Raw genomic sequence first — 18,151 nt, 5'->3', positions numbered from 1 at the left:
AGCGGTTGTGCTCTGCCCCGTGGGGCAGGGGAAATGCCACCAGCCCAGCCGCGGGGCCGCAGCCGCTCTCAGCTCTCACCCGTGCCACCAGGCTCTCCCAGGCCCAAGGCAGCACCGTGGACTCTCGGCAGCTCCCAGCCTCCCACCGGAGCCGTGACCCCTGCCCACCGCCTCCCACCCGCGGCAAGGGCAGGACCGTGGGGTGCTGACGGCTCCGGGGGCTTGGGCACCACCTGCCCGGGGGGCTTGGGCACCACCAGCCCGGGGGGCTTGGGCAAAGGGCTCAGCCAAGGGAATCGCTCCAAATGCGACCTCCCCAGCGCTTACCTGGGCTGCGGGAAGGGGGGGCTGATCCTCTGCTGCCCGAGCTCGCCCGCCAGGCCCAGAGGTGGTGCCACTGGCTTGGCTCCTACGGGAAAGAGGTAAGGAGGAATTCAAGCCCAACTGAAACTGAAGGTAACTGCTCAGTAACGCGCTAAGATTTACCCGTGGCAGCCAAAGCCGCTCCCAGGACAGCAGCGCACTGCACACCGAGCCCCCTGCACCACCGCCAGGAGCTGCGGCCGGCCCAGCCTGTCCCAGTGCTGCCCCGGCTCATCCCAGCGGCGCCCCAGCCACGCACCGGGACGCTCCGGGTGCCCCCAGCAGGCGGTGCTGGGGCCGTGTCCCCGCTCAGCAGGGGCCGGAGCCGAGCCCCCCCCCCCCCGAGGCTGCAGCAGCGCACACCGGGGGGCCTCCAGGGGCTGCCCAGCGAGCACGGGGCCGGGGCCGGGGGTGCGGTGCGGGGCCCGCCGTGCCCGCCCCCAGGGCCGCAGAGGAGATGCGGGACGCACTGCGGGACGGATTTGCCGTCGTGCCCCCGCCCGGCGGCCCGGGAGCGCGGTCCCTGCACCGCGGTGGAGCAACGCTGCCCCCCCGCGGCTCTTCGGGGGCCAGGAGCTGCGCGCACCCGCGGGCGGGGCTGAGCACCGGCACCCGCAGCACCAGCCTTGCCCCTGAGCGCCTCGGAGTTTCTGCTCCCCCGGCAACTGCCTTCTCTAAAAGTTTCCAGCTCGCTTCAGTTCTGTTTGTGGGGTTTGTTTCCCTGAGTACCACCCTAAAAATAACCACTGCTAACAATTGGTGCTCCCGGCTCCTAATGCAGAAACAATTCTTTTTATTTAGCCTTTTTTCCAGTGGCCTTTCCTATCACGGCGGCTGATTATGAAACGTCAGTCTGTGTGAGCAAGGAGCCTGTGGAAGGGCCAGGAAATGCCAGCGCGGTAACAGCCGGCGATGGGAGCTGCACAAAGCGAGGCTGAGGGGAGCCATCCATCAACTTGATTTACTGGGCTTTTCCTCTGAGAGCATTCCCCTTTCTTCCAGGAGGCTAAATTAATCTCTCCATTATTTCTTCCTATTAAAATAAACTACATGCTTCACTTGAAACGCCACACTGCTCGTGCAAAAGACAAGGCTGTCCCTCAGCTGCAGGAGCACAGGTTTCAGAGATAAGCACTACAGAGAGGTTCCTTGAAAAAAATAAATCAGTAAGGTGCCTTCAGTGCGACTGTCTTAGCCATGTCTAGATCAAACACAGAAACATCTTCCTAAGGCAGGGGTAAAGTGTCTCCCAGCGCTGTGGATTCACTGGCCTCCCAGCTCACAGCCCGTGCCTCGCAGCAAGCCAAAGCTCCGACTTTGTCTTCCGTGCCCCAGGGTGGGAGCGCTCCCGGCAGAGGCACCTCGCCTGACCCTCTGCTCTGGGGTGGTTTGGTACGTCTGCACGCAGCTGTACTCACAAGGAAAAGGAAACAAATATTACTGAAAATGTTGTGAATTTCTCATTCAGAAAATGCAGCTTTTACACACCTTTTATTCCTGGGCTCATTCAGACAGGCACAGCCCTGCTGCGGGTGAGCGCCGTGCTCGGCGTGCCTGGGGCAGGAGGCCAGAGGAAGAAGTGTGCTTCTCCACGGTGTGTTGCAGAGAAACACCCCAGAAGTGTGAACTCCCGGGTTCTTATTTGAACTATCGGAGCAAATCCTCTCTGATAGTTCCAAAATGTACTGGATTTCTATGCACACTATGAAGAGAACCTGAACGCTTATTTTTAATGCAAAAAGGTTAAATTAAAACCTGTTTACAACAAAAGATGGAGATAAGCACCAAATTCCAGTCCAATGGAAATGGTTTAAATGACCTGGTTAAAAATATCCCAAATCTGGAGCAAATAAGTCAACAGCGTGGTTGTTGCTACGGCGATGATGTTGGAAATCACAATAGTGTATAAACATGAACACATCGCTCCATTTTGAAACAACAATAAGTCTGAGATGGACTTTGACCAAAGCCAGGAAGTTCAGCGCTTAGGCTGCTCCTCATCAGATACTCCAGGTTTTGCTCTGCATCACGGCGATCCAGCTCTGGCACCAAGCAGCCGGCAGAACGCCTGCAGGCTCAGGCACAGCACAAGGCCACGCTGCTTTTCCCACCCTCCAGGCAGCCACAGGGACTGCAAACGCTGCAGCTGGCCAGCAGCGACTAACCAAGAGCCCATTGACATCAGCAGAAAGACTCCCATTTTCGGTGGATTTAGGATAGAACCCACAGCCAAAAAGTTTGTGAAAGTCCTGTCTTCGGCAAAACCTGTCAGTTACGCTGCAATTTTTGTCGCCATAAATCACTTCACTCGCTTCTGACTAGTTGGCTGTTGGAGCGGGAAGTCAGCCTTGCATGCGGCACCCCCAGGACCACAGTGAATAATTTTTTTTTTTCCGTCTGATTAAACAGAAACTTCCTGCAGCATTATTATTTCTAAAGCTAATCAAAGCTTTTCTCATTCATAAATTAAGGAACCTCAGAACTCAATTACTTTTCAGCAGCAACAGTGACAGCGATATTTCACTGGGGCACCGTGTAATTAGAATTTCTTCAGGAACCATATTAACTTCTAATGAAGAAGATATAGTCAAGGGCATAAGATCAAAGTGCCATCATGAGAGATATTTTGATTAAGCAGCATTCTATTAAAAGATAACAAGCCTCAGTTTAGGCTTTTCATTGGACCTAAGTGAGCAGCAATACCTGCAGCTCGCAGACACGGCACAAGAGACGCACTGACCCTCTCCACAAGCACCGGCTGGAAGAGTGCACACATGGACATTTGGTGGAAGAGGAGTTCCCTTCTGGAAACAGTTAATTTTTAACATATTGCTTGAAAACACATTTTAGAAATATGTTAAGAAGTACAACTGAATAAAATTAATAGAGAAACTCATCAGCATGGCATGCAATCTATTACTTTTAGCTTTACTTACTGTCTGCTTTCACTTCTTGTTCCATTTTCAAAGGTGAGGAGCAAAGATGGTCCCGTCCTGGCAATCTCCCCTGCAATACACTGTTTTCTGTGAATTCTGTGCTGGCAGCAATGAAACCCAGCCCCCCCGAGCCACTCCCCTCTAACAAACAACGCAGATGTTGGGAAATAATGAATTAATGTCAAAGCTGGACAAAGCAGAAACTTGCCGGGAAGGAAAGTGCCAAGCAGCCCACGCGCACCACGCTGGCTTCCTGAAGTGAAGACCCACTGGAGAGGAAGATGTTAGGAACTGTGAAGAACACGTGTGCTGCAGCCCCTGAAGCCCAGTGGTGCGAGGCGTGTGTGCCTCCTCCTCCGGAGAAGGTACAACACCGACTGTGGGCTCGGGGCACTGCTCGGCTGAGGAGGGGGGCTGCCTGCGCACCCACACGGCGCCGCGTGAAGCTCCACGTGCCCACAGCTCTTGGTGTTAGCATTTTCTGGTGTAACTATTAGGGACTTGCTAACCTGAGAGCAGATCCTGGAGACATACGCAGTGCTTCACCAGTACACCTCTGTGCGTCAGCCACATGCACCTGGAAAGCAAGCAGCAGCTCAGAACTGAAGGCCACGTGCAAAGCGATGGACGCACTTGTTACTGCTGCTGCTGCGAATTTTATTTACTGCAGTAAATTTACTGAAGTAAATAAAAGTCAGCAGCAGCAGCTGGTACAAAGGGACACAGACACAGACAGCAGCCCCTGTCCAAAACCCCTCCGGACACCCTAGCGACATTTCTGGCCTTTTTTTTTTTTTCCTTCTATGTCTCCTAATGTTCTTCACTTCCTTGTGCTGTCATGTGAAACACTCTTACTGCATGAGCAGGTTTTCAATTTCAGATGGTAGTACTTTTGATCCAATTTAGTACAAACCGGATCTTGTTTTCCTCCCGTCAGATGGGGCCTGATGTAGCTCCAGCTGACAGAAAGCTGCCCAGAGATCCATAGGCTTTGAAGCAGCCCCATAATCCTCAATTCTTACCCCGTCGTACAACTGTTGTCTCCTCCCTCACACCTCCCTCTGCTGCCTGAGCAACCCGGTGAGGTGTCACGGATGCTCTCTGCCCCCAGAGCAGAGGGGACACACTCCCTCCCTGCCAGGCTCCCAGCACTGCTTGCCCCCCGGTGCCACCGCTCACCAGCGGCCACCTCTGCGCCCCTCACGCCTGGCAGGAGCCCGGGGAGGGTGGCTGCTGCCCCTGGGTCTGCCAGGAGACCTGCCCCAGGGCCTGCCCCGCGCAGCAGGAGCGGCCGGCCAGGCGCAGTGCCCCGATGAGCCGCGCTCACCCAAAACCTGTCCGAGATAAGCTTTTCTGCCCTGTCCCATTTTATCCCAGGAGTAAAAATAGCTGGGCTTTGTTCCTTTGGGTGGGTACAAATCCTTTCCAGTGGCAGCTTGCCCACTCCAAACGCACACTCCAGACTATTTCAAGCAGTAAAAGCAGGTCTTTGCCAAGTCCAAGTGCTAATCCTTTATCTGCAGCTATTAAAACACTATCATTATTTAAAGCAGAAAAACAATGCTTCTTGCCAGAACCAGAGTTATCTTTTCTTATCATTAAGTCACGAAGGGAAGAAGTAATAAATATAACAGTGCACCAAAAAATGGTTGTTCTAACAAGTAAAAATAACTGTCAGAATAGGTACACAGAGCAGATACTTATCCAAAAATACAGACCTGAAGATAACAATTCGGTGGTTTTGAAATGAAGGCTTGCTCTGGTGTGTGCCACAGCAACACCAGGATGCTGCAGGGGGCAGCAGGACCAAAGCACCAGTCAAGATTCATCAGCAATTTTCCTGCTTCGTTTAAGGCTGTCCATGTGGAGGTTTCTTTTATAGGCTAAATCAGTGATTTTCCCTACGAGCAGAGCCCCCACCTCAGAAAAGATCTGGTTATAGGTTTGCCCCCGAGCAGCTACAACTCGGTGCACTGGAAGTCACGTTGGCTTCCACCGCCACCCTCTGCGTGCTCGGGGCTAACCTCCCCGCCGCTTTCCGAAGAGCAAACAAGCAACGCTGGGAGAAGTCCTGCTGCTCCTCTTGCACAGGGGCCAGTGCCGGGACTGCTGCTCCTCTCCCACCCCTCATCCGCCTGAAAAGTCACAGCGGGTGGCAGGGATGGCACGGGGATGATAGAGGACGGCGGGGCACATCTCCACCTGCCCCGCTGGCAGCGTTGCTGCTGGGCACCACCAGGGCCAGCAGGGTGCCCACCTGCAGGAGGGTGCTTGGTGCCCTGTGTGCTCACCTCACCCTCCCAAAATTGCTCCCCGAGTGGCATTTGCTGCACCTAACGCTCCCAGTACCAGAACCTTTTCCATTGCTTTTGCAGCGGTGACAGAGCCGTGGGGGAAGCGCGCTGCCAAGAGCGCCCTGGGCGCACGGGTGGGCAACCCGCAGCTGGCCCCCCGCAGGGCGCCGGGCCCTGGGAGCCGTGCGTTTGGCCGAAGCCCACCCACGGCCCGCAGCCGGGAGGGTTTGCGGGGAGCAGCGGTGCGGCGGGGCCGCGCTAGGTGGTGCTGCGGGGCCGCGCTCCGTGCCCGCACCGCGCCGCCCGCCGCCACCCGGGGGCCGCCCCGGGACCCCCCGGCGCTTGGGTTCCGCAGCCTGCGGCGTGCGCGGAGCACCTGGGGGCACCCAGAGCGCCGAAATGCTCCGTGTCCGAACAGCCCCAGCGCTGCCCGTGGCCGCAGCCAGGCTGTGCCGGAGCTGGGTGAGGACGCGGAGGTGCTGAGCGACTCGGGACCCGCTGCGGCAACGGGCAGCCCGCGAAGCCCCACGGACCCTCGCAGCACCTCGGGGCCTTCAGTCCCCACGCCCGTTTCTAAACACATGAGGGAAGATGCAAGCTTGGCTTGTCTGAACCAAAACAAGCCCGCTGGATACAGAACAAGCGTCAGTCAAATATTTAGGCTGTTCGCTTCCCGTGTCTCGTTAGGTAAGATGGAAAATCCTGTAGGGAAAGTCATTTCCAAATCAAAGGCTGAAATATTTTGATAGAATCAAAATTTCCCATGCCCAGATCCTCCGTCCCGTACTTTATTGAACCAAAACAAAATTCTAGTTAAATCAATCCAATTTGACAAAACATTTAAGGCTCGCAAATCCATTATCCAACTTTTTTTTTTAATCAAAACACCTAGAAGTACCTCTATTCACCAGTCACCCTCATGAAAGTTTCTCCTTCACTTTCTTTAAAGGATCTATGTAAAAACTTTTTTAAAATAAAAACTATTTTATCGGAATACTACCAGCAATGCTTAGACCCATCTTTAAAGATTCTCAGCCTATCAAACTTCTCCACTAGTACTGAAGATTTTAATTAAATACATGAACAAAAGTTTTGAAGTCCCAGCACCAAAATTTCAATTCCAACTAAATACAAATGTAGGGGAACCTTCCCAAAGGTCCCCTAATATTTCATTAATGACATTTTTAAAGACAGAATAGCCATATCTGTTTAAGGGTCACAAGGGAAGGTGAAACATCCCAAAAGCACTGAACACTGCAGCAGCAACAGAACAGGCGCGATCGCATTTCAAAGCTGGGCTGAAGGATCCCTGAAATCAACAGTGCCCTGCTGACTGCAGTGCATTTCACTACCAGGACTCTGGGCTTACTTTGCCCTCTTCCATTTATTGCTTTAGCTTAATCATCAAGATTGATTCTTTTTTTTTAATAAGACTTGAACACTACTTGCCACAATTACCAGTGGCTGTGTCAGCAAGTCAAACACGGCTCTCCACACACTGTTTGCAGAGCAGCAGCTACAAACCTGCCTATAATCAATTTTGAAAGATGAAGGCAAGACCTGGTGCACGGTGTCATTTCAGTATTCAGACCTGCAGGGTACAGAGCTGTGAAGGAAGCAAAAGAAAATTTGCAGTCATCTTTATTGGAGTGTGGCCACCGCCTAAGTGGTACTGCATTTGACCCACTGTGAATACCTTAAACCCAAAGCTTTCATTTGCACTGATCCAACCATTTTAGAGACAGCTGGGTCCTGGTACAAGGCCAGGCCAATTTTGGCTCGTAAGGTCACATATTTCTTGCACAAGTATTGCTATGGAAGGACAATTTTAGGACCTGTCTCCCCATCTTCCTTCACACAAATGCTGAAGAAATTGACTCCCATTAATAAGAGCGTTCTGTTGCCGGGTACCGGCAGTGCCGGGGCTGCCCAAGGTCTCGCTGGCATGCAGCAGGGATGCAGACCGGCCCTGCAAGGTGCAACCCATCCTCACTTCTCCTGACTTCCAGATTTGATAGCTCAGCAGCTCTGGAAGTCATGCCAACAATGTAGATTGACAAAAAAAACCACACAGCATTTGGCTCTGAGTCCCTCCAATATTTCTTTTTACTATAAAAGGAGATTGGACTGTAGATGACACATGGGCTAGCTGATTTAGTTACACAAGTAACGGGGAAAACAGTGTTATGTTTTCAAAAGTCCTTTCCTGCTTCTGACAGTTCAAATTCTTTCTAAACTTCACCTCAGGCTACTCAGGTTGCTCTGTATCCAGACCTGAAATTACGCTACTTAAATGCTAATGAGCACAATCTCACTGCCAAGCACTGCTCATCACTGAGGAACTCCATCCCACCGCCACCTTCAAGACCTTGTCAGGAAACCCACTTCTGCGGTCTTCCACACACCCCAAACCAGCGTCCTTCCTAAAGGACCACAGGCACTTTGGAGAGGGCGATGCAGCAGGCTGTGGCTGGGGATTTCCACGCAGCTCTCACCCACCCCTGCGGCTGCCTCCATCCCATCCCTCCTGCGTACCTGGGCCCCTCTGCCCCCAGCGCTGCTGATGCCCTGCAGGCAGCCGGGAGCGAGCCTCGAGTTACCAACATGGAGCAATCCGGGAGCTTGGCCTCAGCCCCTGCTACTTTCTGAGCTGCAGGTTGAAGCCAAACTGTCAAATTTCAAAACCAGAAACCTGGAGCTGCAGGGGGCATTGAGACCATCCCTAATAGAGTAACAAATATCCTTGTTCCCAAGAAATGGGAGGTAGGGGTGGAAGCTGAGAGCGTTCAGACGCCAAGCCCCCTCCGCAGCCACACGTGGCCCACTCCTCAAGCTCTCCTCCAGCTGGCCACCAGCCACAGCAAGCTTTTGAAACACAAGTCATCCTCTTGCCTTTGTACCTGCAGCCCGGCAGCAGCACCGGTGGAGCAGACATCACTCCCTTGCCCCAAACAGGGGTTGTCCCTGTTGTCGGAGAAAACCAGTCTCAGCGCACAGTGAGGAAGCCCATGCACGTTACGTACCTGTGTTTCACCTCACTCAGCACCACGAGATCAGGTTCAGCTGTATGGAACGAGATGCAGCTCTGGTTGGGCATCGGTCCACAAACAGTTGTGAGTCTAGCAAGAAATCAGAAGCACAATCTGTGCGTAAGGTGTCCCTGCTCCCCCAGATGTCCCCCCTGTGTTTCACTGCAGCATGGTGGTGCCACCAAACCAGGAGGCGAAGGCCCACCAAGGGCACGGCCGTGCTTCCCAAAACATCATGAAGTCACCGGGTGGCCGTGGCCTGAGGGGCGGCCCAATCCCCACCACCCCGAAGCAGAAGAGGCTCCCCAGGGTGGGGAGGACAGCCACCACCTCAGTCCTTGCTGTGGGACACGGTCCTCCCGACACCCAGCGCCTCCCCAGGGTGTTGAAGCTCATTACATTCTGCCCTGCTCCCAACAGATAGACGAGCAGACAAAGCTTTCTTGTGCATTGGTCCTCAAAGTACCCACAGAATAGCATTGGAAAAAATCCAGCTGAAAATGTCAAAATGGCATTTTTGATTGCTCTGCCTAGGTGGAGGAGGGGCAGTTGCAGCCAACAACATGACAAAACAGGCATGAGCACACAAAATATTCACATGTGTATTTATATTTGCCTGGGAAAGAACCGTTGGAAAATGTTACCCTTCTGCTTATAACCACTGTGTCCTGAGGATGCATAATTTTGGCTTTTTCCAAGAAAGGGCTCCAAACCAACAGTAACAGCAGGGTTTCAGGCTGTTTTTCATCACCAAGGGACATGGTTTAGCTCGCCATAGACTCCTGCTGGTAGGTCAGGAAGGGCAGCTCATCCCCAGATGGGACTGTGTGCACCCCTGGACTTCTCAGCTCTCCACCCCTGCTGCAAGGACCGGTGGCTAAATCTCAATACTCGCTGAGATCCAGGCTCACGGCACTGGCCTTGGCCAGAACAGGGACCTGCCTGCCCCTTGGGACCCATGGCACTGCACCGGGTACCACAGCCCACCCAGGGAGGTGCATTTTGGCACCCCCCCTGCCCTGCACATTGCGTCCAGGCTCTCCCTTCCCAGTAGAAGACACACAAACAGATGAGAGGAGACCATGCACAGCAGCTGTCAGACTCGCTCCTTCCCCTACAAGGAGACAGCTGGAGCCAGGCCCTTCCTCTCTGCAAGGAAGCAGAGCAGCGTCTCCCTCTGGCACAGGTAACCTGGGCACAATACCGATGTGTTACCTGTGGCGTTACCTTGCCCATCTGTCCGATGCCCAAGCGGCCTTTGCAGGCTCCCTGGGGCCGCTGCACGGCACTCTGGAGGCTCTGGCGCACTTTGCTCGCTTGTTTTCTTCAGGGATGTGCAACTTTTCCCTTTCCTCTCCGTATCTAAGTAGAAAGGCTTAAATGATGGAAGATGTCAATCTTTGCGGTGATAAAGCTTTCTCACAAAATTATTTTTCTTATTATAAAAACAAGGGAAAGAATAACATTTATTCAATCACATGGCTATTAGAGTATCTATTTTTCTGGTATTCTGGCACTGCTTTCCCTGAAGACTGAGTTTTCTTCATGAAATACCAGCGAGTCTTGGACATGACTTTAGAGAGCACCAGAAATAGTGTGTGGAAGAAGAAAAGCAGCATCACTTTCTTCCACATATGGATACTGGTTCCAATGAGGGATTGACACGCACAGACAATCCCTTTTGATTCTCACACAGCTGGGAGCTTGTTAGACCCTCTTCTACTTTTTCTTCCATCCAGACTGTTGTAGATTCTTCCACTCTCTCTTTTTGCCCATCTTTTCACTCAGCTTCAGTGTGGCTCACTCAGCACTTTTCCTTCAGCACCTGCTGAAGGCTTGGGCCTGCTGAAGGCTTGTCTGCTTGGGCTCAGATGAGGCCACCAGGGCACCACAACTCCCTGAGGTGCAGCACGAGGTCGGGGCAGACATCTCCTCATCCAAGTGCCCCAGCCGCTCCAGGACCCTGGTGGGCTGGCTGGAGGGTTAGCATATGCTTGAACACACTTTTCTACGGGAAACGGCACGAAAGTCCATATTAAAGTCCTTCAGGCCTAAATGGATTCAGCAAAGCCTCTGTGACAGCTGGAAGGCTGCTCAGGTCCAGGACTGGATCTGACAGCCCTGAAGTCTCCTGTCCATTGACACAACCCCATAGCCTAGCTGCCCTGTAGCTCGGAGCTGATGGCTCACCTCAGCTACCAGCGTGGGCACTGAGGGCTTACGTGGCTGCAGGAGGTTCTGCCCTGCACCAACACCAGAACCCAGCCCAGCTTTTCCTACATCATCCTGTGACCACCAAATTTGCTCCCGCATTGCTGAAGGCAATGGCAAAGCTCCCATTTGTCCCAGGACTCTTTCAAGAAAGGTTAAATTTGTGCACAAGTATTGTCCAGCTAAGTCTAAGCAACTGCCATGCTGTGGTTTGAACAAGGGCACACTGTCACAACCATTCACAATTTATATCGTATAGTCAGGGGAAAGTCTGTGAATATTAATTCAGTTACTTCTGCTGTCATAAATAGCCCTAGACAGCCAACACCCATAAAAATGCAAATAGTCCTGTGTTAACTCTTGGAAAGCTCCAGCATAAAGCACACTCAGGGGTTGGTGGCACCGCCAGCCCCTGCTGGAGCTGCTGACAGCCAGTAGCCTTAGTCATGGCAGATACAGGGTGCAGCACGTCATGGGATTTGGCTTTTGGATACTTGAAGACAAGAAAAAAGCTGACAGCTCTTGCAGCCTTCACCATCTTGTCTTGCAGCTAAAATGTTCCTTTTAATAGAGCACAGCTTGGTTTGTAGAGCAGCTATCCATCACGGAGGCCTAGAAGAGAGTCGTGGGCTCTGAAGCAAAAATTAAAACTTAGACAGAAAAATAAGTCATAGAAGAAGCAACTGCTCCAGTAGCTACAAGCCAGTCAGGTCCCCAACCATGTCCAGCACCTGCAGTTTAGACCATGCGGACTCCTGCACCAGACCTGGACCCACCGGGCACCGCGTGCCCCAGCCCGGCTGAGCCCCTCACCGCAGCAGGGGGCTATGGAGGGGACACAAGGGCACGAGGCTCCAGCCCCAGGCCCACCTCCGGCCCCTGAATGAGGAAGCATTCAGAGGACTGAGAACATGCTACATGCAGCAGCCGATACCAGAAACTTCTGCAGAAGTGCTCAGCACTAGTTTCCACTGGGACATCTCCAGAAGGTCAGCCTTCAAGAGCGGAGGTTGAAGAGCAGCAGGGAGAAGATGAGCTGCAAACCAAAAGGACAGCCCTGATCCAACAAAGCTGTAAGATAAAGACAAGGAAACAAAAAGTATTCTATTCCTCCTAAGAACCTGAAATAGGGTAGGTTTAGATTAGATATTTGGAAGAAATTCTTCACTATAAGGTGAAGCCCTGGCACAGAGAAGTTGTGGGTGCCCCATCCCTGGAGGTGTTCAAGGCCAGGCTTTGGGCAACCCGGTCTGGTGGGAAGTGTCCCTGCCCATGGCAGGGGTTGGAACCAGATGGGCTTGAAGGTCCCTTCCAACCCAAACCATCCTACGATTCTCCACTTGAAGATCTGATACACAGCTTTCATTTTGCAGTTCTTCTTTAACAGGCACTGGCAAAATCACCTGGCTTCTGTAAGTTCTGAAGGGCCTCGTGTGCCCTGTTTACACTAAAACAATACAAATTAGGTACTAGGTACTGGCTATGCTCCAGTGGACATGAGAGCATCTGCATTCCTACAGAGTTACAATGCTTCCTTCAAAGATTGAATTTATACCCACATCCAAGCTAAATAAATCATGTACCACAGTCCCTAAAACAACTCACTTATCACGCTTAGTGTGAATAATGAAATGTCATAATATTTGTTCAAGACGTGGTTTATTTTGTTTTCAATAACTGAGATTTTGCTGAAAATACGGAGGTAATGCTTCCTCTGTGTTATTTGGTATCTCCCAGAGGAAACGTGCTTTGTATTGACGGGGGCTGCAGAGGAGGGAGTTACCTGGTACCCAGCCTGGCCCCGCAATGTACCCTCTACTCACTCAGCAGACTGAGATGCAGAGCAGGTCTCCAGGCAATTCTGCGAAATTAAAGCAGAGCTGGAGGAGGCAGCACCAGCAGCATCCCCGCTCTCCCCACCAGAAAGCCCCCACCACGAGGTGCTCACCCCTATAGGTTTTTCCCACTGGCCCCACAACCCCAGCATCACCTGCAGGACCACGAGCTCCCGCCTGTCCCCACGCAGCTCCTCTCACTCTCCAGGCAGGCTGGCACAGCACTGCTGCAAAGGGCTATTTGAATTCCCCTGCTATCATTATTTTTGGCACAGAAGCCTCTCTGAGTGCCCGTGCTGCACAGCTCCCACGCCAGCCTGTGGCCGAGGTGTGTGGAGACGAGGAGCCGCCGACACGGCCAGGCCAGCCACAAGCAGGATTCAGCTGCTCCCCGGGAATGGGGAGCTCAGCACTGCCAGAGCAGCACCCGCCTCCACCAAAGCCGCCTCTGCCCTCCTCCTCCTGCTCCGGAGCTCCCACCACGCACTCACCTCCACTCACATGGCCCAGAGCACGCCAGCGTTGTTGTTTCGATTGCAAGACCACGGGCAGGTTGCAAGGGCACACATAACATGTAGGCTGATGGATGAAACGACAAGCTGGGAAGAAAATACTTACAGTGCTATCATTTATCAAGGGCAGAAATTAGAACATAACTGACATCAGGCTCTAGCAATAACCACCGAGTTTTCATTTCCACTCCAAAACCCATCTTCCCAAGCAGTAAATCAAACCGAAAATCATGAACTGTACTGGGACTCTGGGATATGTCTGCCTCGCACTGGGATGAGGTATACGCCTGGATCTCTCCTGCTGCAGAGTCCTTACCTTCACCGCATAGCAGAAGACGCTAGGTTTTACAGTGCAAGTGGCAACAACTTGAGCCTCACAGGCAGGAGCACGCGGCCATCAGCAACCAGCACGGAACAGCCAGGGGGGGCTCAGGGCCAGACCGGCCCCTGGCCCTCTGCTGCCTGGGGGGGTCCTCACTTCTGTTGTGAGTAGTGCTCATCCTACCTGCAGTGCCCACCCAAGTCCTGCCATCCAGCCTACTGGTGCCACAGGAACCCCACTTGTACATCGACCTTGGCTCTAAAATTGCTATTTTGTGGGGAGGATAGGTTAGACGGGAGCCCGCATCCATCCCAGTACTTAGACAGGCACTGCCAGGCAGAGGGAAGCAGCGACAATGCTGAAGCGTTCTGTCAGGGCAAGAACAAACAGGGAAGAGCAGCTGAAGCCTTTCACGTGCAAAGCTCCCAACGCTAGAAATAGGCTTCTATATTCTGCACTGTTATTAAGAGACTAACCCCCCTTCCAGGGCTTGAGAGGATGGTTTTATTTGTAGGCATTAAGAGCCTCTCGGACACGCCACAGCCAAGCAATATCGATCAACGCTGCAAGCATCGCCCTGCACATCTTTGCACTGACATCATCCAAAGAGCAGTGTCGTCTCTTATTTATGAGAGGTAACGTACCCTGCTTTTCAGGTTTGCATTTCAGTTTTGGCTGCCTTGTGCACTACAATTCATGTAGTGTTTTATTCATACAAAGCCCAACTTAGCCTAGGTTCTGTCAAAGAAGGACTGAGCTTCTGAGCCCTGGTCTTTGGACCACGCTGCTCCTCCATGGCACCCATGTGCACACGAGAGAGCGCCATAAAACCTCCTGGACTGGGAAGGGGAGAGGTCAGCCGTTCCTACTGGAGAAGCAAAGGGCTCTCCAGACACTACAGGCACCGGCACGGCTACAGCAGCACGCCTGGATGACCAGGTCAGGCACCCCGCAACACCACCCCACAGCCTGCTCACCTCATCGTACCGCTGGGAATTGCCCCTGATCTCGCTTGGACAAGGAGGGCAAAATGCTTGGTCTCCTCCCTCTAAAATCTGTTCTTTGCTGTCAAAAATGTCAGCCTTGGAGGAAACTGGAGACCTAGAATCATCTGTAAGACCTTCCTTTGAGAGCAGCAGGTTCGCTACGCTGAGGGGAAGCCACAAGAAGTGCTCCAGGTCCGTTCTCCCAGCCTCCCCTCACACCCAAGGCGCTCACTGTGGTCCTCCAGTTATTTAGGGGCTCGTACCCATGAAGAAGCAGAGCCAAAGTTGCATTTAGGGTCTGTCCTTCCAGAGCAACAGGGCTCTCTGCACCAAAAAGAATACAGGGCTGAAGAATGAGAAAGGAGTTTGGGGCCACACAGGACAGGAGCCGGCCGCCGCCATCACATCGAGCCTGACGAGCTGAGTGGTACCGGCCCCAGCTCCCCGCTGCACATGCAGGGCTCTTCCCACTTGAGCTGGCGGAGCTGGGAACCTGAATTTGACTCGGCCTTGCTGGGGGAAGCGGCCCCTGAGCGCTGCTTCGCACCAGCTGCCAGCGAGCTCCTGGAGGAACGGCTGCCCCGGTCTGTCAGGGAAGCGTTTACTTATTCTAACAGCTGCAGCTTTGGTTGAGCTTCACATCATTTTGGCAATAGGTGCTGCACACAAAGCTAAACGATACAGGGGATCCAGACAGCAAAGTTAGCCAGTCCTAAACATTCAGTGAAAAAGCAGTGGGGCACCACACGCCGCCGGTGCTGCCAGGCTTGCCCAGCTGGCTCCCCAGCCCACGCTGCGTCCCAGCAGGCTCACAAACACTGCAGGTGCCCGTGCATTGCCACGGGGGTGTGTGCTCCCACGAACAGGCTTTGGAGCTTGGGCTGAGCCCGAGTGAGCCCCAGTCTGGTGGCTCAGCCCAGGCACACTCGCTTTATTCTCACCTTAAAGCTGTGTTGCAAAGCCCCTGTTTCGGGTCATGTTCTCGCCAGCCAGCCAGCTTTAACTGCCCAGTTTCCTATTGCTTTCATCACAGCTTGATGCAAAACAGCCACCTCATCAGTGACTGCAATCTTCTGCACACCAGCACTGTCCTCCCTCATTACCTGACCCCTGATCTTACAGATTGCAGCAATGCATCTCTTTGCTGGGAGGGCAAGCATTTTTCTACAGCTAAATGTTTTTTGATTAAAGAAAAAAAAAGAAACAATAAAGCCTTATACACCAGGATAAGTAATAGCCAAAGGCAATTTTGGGCCCTAGTTCTAACCGGCAGCACACAAACTGGTTAAATCTGATCATAAGACTACCCAATTGGGTATGTCACAAGTGATAAATCAAGAAAGGACTCTTGCTTGATAAGGCAAAGCCAAGCGAAGCTATTTTAAAATGAAAATCCAAAGGAATTTAGAGTGCTGGTGTGAGAGAAAAAAGAGCTGAGACTAGGACAAGCTGTAAACACAGGCTGATGGGGCTGCTCCCAGACAGCCCCCGTGCCCGCAGTGGAGGAGGGGGGACACCACAGGACCTCAAGTTCAGGAGGGAAGGAAGAATTGCTGATAGCAGATCATATTTCTACAGTGCTTTCCCTCCTCCAGCCCCCCATTGCACAGGAATAGGATAGGTGATGGCTTCCTTTGAAGCCAAGTGCTCAGAAGTGAAAGGGTTTTGGCAGTCAGGGCATTGGCCCACCCGGGACCCTGGTTCCCGAGGCAGAGCTCCCCCTGCCAAGGCCGAGCTTCGGACGGGACACACCGGGGTCAGGCAGCTCCTTCTCACTTCACAGAGAAGGAACGGCGTTACGTGTGTGTGCCACAGCCTTCCCTCCCCACTCTGTGCCCTGGGGCCCCACTACAGGTAAGACAGCACCTCCACCAGGACAGCACACCCCCTGCCCGCTGTGCCGCCGAGAAGTTCGGTCTCCTGTGCGAGCTTTTGCAGCACAGACGAGACTGCAGAAAGACTAGGTGTTTGTATACCCACGAGGGCACGAATTTGATATTCATAGGCTTTCTCTCTCTTCTAAAGGGCAATCTGCTTTGAATTGAAACAAACTAAGACGACTTGAATGATAAATGAATGTTTTTCTGTACTTCCACCTCAGTGAAATTTAATTTTAATTGATATTAGACGTGACAGAGCTCCTGCTCAAACTTTTGTTTACAAGACACTTACTTCAGCTGTCTCTGAAGGAATAATACCATTAAGTCCCTACCCAAAGCATCTCGTGAAGTCCCCAGCACCAGCGTGCCGGGGAGCAGGCAGCAGCCCAACCCACGAGACCCCCGGCCAGAAGCTGGGCTCTAGAGCAGTCCCAGGGCCGCCAGGTCTTTCGCCAGAGGGCTCTGACACCAGCAGCTCCAGCGAGGCTGGATTCCTGCTCCGTGCTAACAGGAGAGGAGATGCGGGCAAGGTGCCGCTTACGATGAAGGGGCGCTCTGCCTTACAGCCCCCCTGAGGGGGGACACCCAGCAACAGAAGGGAAAAGCAAGGCGGGCTGAGGCCTGTCCCTATCATTTTCTCACTTGGTAGGACACACAGCTCCCTAAAGTGTTCCCAAGCTAACCACAAAATATGCATTAAATTGTTTCTTACCTGAATCTTTTGTTCCTCCTGTGCATTTTGATCCAATTTGTTGGCTTCAGTAGTAAATATTTCTGTACATGAAACAAGGTGCAGCAATCCTCACACGGCAAAGTCATCGCCTGCACTTCATTCCAGTGCTCTTTCAAGCCAAGGAAGGAAGACAAAGAGAGGAGCAGGTGTTGGCAGATCCGTGGGCCAGGTGTGCAGGTTTTTTGCACCCAAGCAAGAGAAAGGCATCCCCAGTGCAACCAAGACAGCGCACACATTCGTCTGCCACTGGAGGAGACCCAGCCTCTTGCTTCTGACTTAAAGCAGCACGGTGGCAATGTACAAGAGAAACCAGACAGGCTCACGCATCACTACCACTCTCAGGCTCACATTTTCAGGGAGAAGTAGCACTAGGGAATGAATCACTAAAACTGAGCTTTCACCTGCAGCAGAGAGGAGCTGAAGGATGCACATGGGAAGAAGACACGAAAGGTAGCTTTCGTTTTGCTCATTAAAAAAAAGATGAAAGGAGAACTCTGCTCCAAGCACTGAAAACAGGAGCAAGCCCTTACGCTCAATCCCATCTGGCAATGCTTCCCACTTGCTCAGAACAGATTTATCCATTTGCTTCCCTGTTATACACACCAAGCTGAGCTGAAGGATGAAAAGCCCTAAGGTCAAGACTTGTTCACTCAATCTTCCCTCCTGCTTTAACCGAAGGGCTAATTTACCAGCACCACTTTGTATTTGGTGTATTATACCTCTCTCCTACAACATACCGCATGCTCTCCAAGGACTTGTCAGCAAAAGCTCCCAATTTCTTCTCTTTTACTGCTCACTGAAATTCTAGTCTATTTATTTTCATATGAGCTTTGATTTCATATGAGCCAGCTTTATTTCTGCTTTATTCTTCTCTGCTCTAGAGAAATATATTTTACTTGCTAGCTTTAAGCAGCAGATTATTTTTCTGACCTCTAGAAGGCTTCTAAATTCACAGCACCAGTCCTACCAGCCCCCAAGCCAGCTTAGGTTTTGATAATCTGTTTAGAAAAAGAAATACTCTCCTACAGACCAAGTGTAAGGCTAATCTGG

The 18,151-nt window shown here is 52.4% G+C and overlaps 1 protein-coding gene across 6 annotated transcripts in view; it reads right to left on the bottom strand.

Annotated features, from left to right (window-relative positions):
• Positions 1-18,151, bottom strand: part of SSUH2 (ssu-2 homolog) — a 34,109-nt gene that overhangs the window by 11,110 nt on the left and 4,848 nt on the right. For 2 of the 6 annotated variants that reach the window (XM_080605453.1, XM_080605454.1), the window contains exons 3-10: positions 17,081-17,210; positions 13,160-13,267; positions 12,617-12,694; positions 9,838-11,904; positions 8,622-8,712; positions 3,809-3,879; positions 3,300-3,369; positions 328-409 (exon numbers count right to left, since the gene is read on the bottom strand). In XM_080605453.1, the coding sequence (XP_080461579.1) occupies positions 328-409; positions 3,300-3,324 (107 nt within the window). In that variant the 5' untranslated portion in view covers positions 3,325-3,369; positions 3,809-3,879; positions 8,622-8,712; ... (2 more) ...; positions 13,160-13,267; positions 17,081-17,210. Of the gene's footprint in view, positions 1-327; positions 410-486; positions 831-3,299; positions 3,370-3,808; positions 3,880-8,621; positions 8,713-9,837; positions 11,905-12,616; positions 12,695-13,159; positions 13,268-17,080; positions 17,211-18,151 lie in introns of those variants that run through there. The other 4 variants (XM_080605455.1, XM_080605450.1, XM_080605452.1 and 1 more) reach the window with 4 other exon arrangements.

The sequence above is a fragment of the Anser brachyrhynchus genome (genome assembly GCF_964034855.1).
Source record: "Anser brachyrhynchus genome assembly, chromosome: 10".
Taxonomy (NCBI): Eukaryota; Metazoa; Chordata; class Aves; order Anseriformes; family Anatidae; genus Anser; species Anser brachyrhynchus.
The sequence above is the reverse complement of the archived record's forward strand: the minus strand, read 5'-3'. Positions and strand labels throughout refer to the sequence as shown.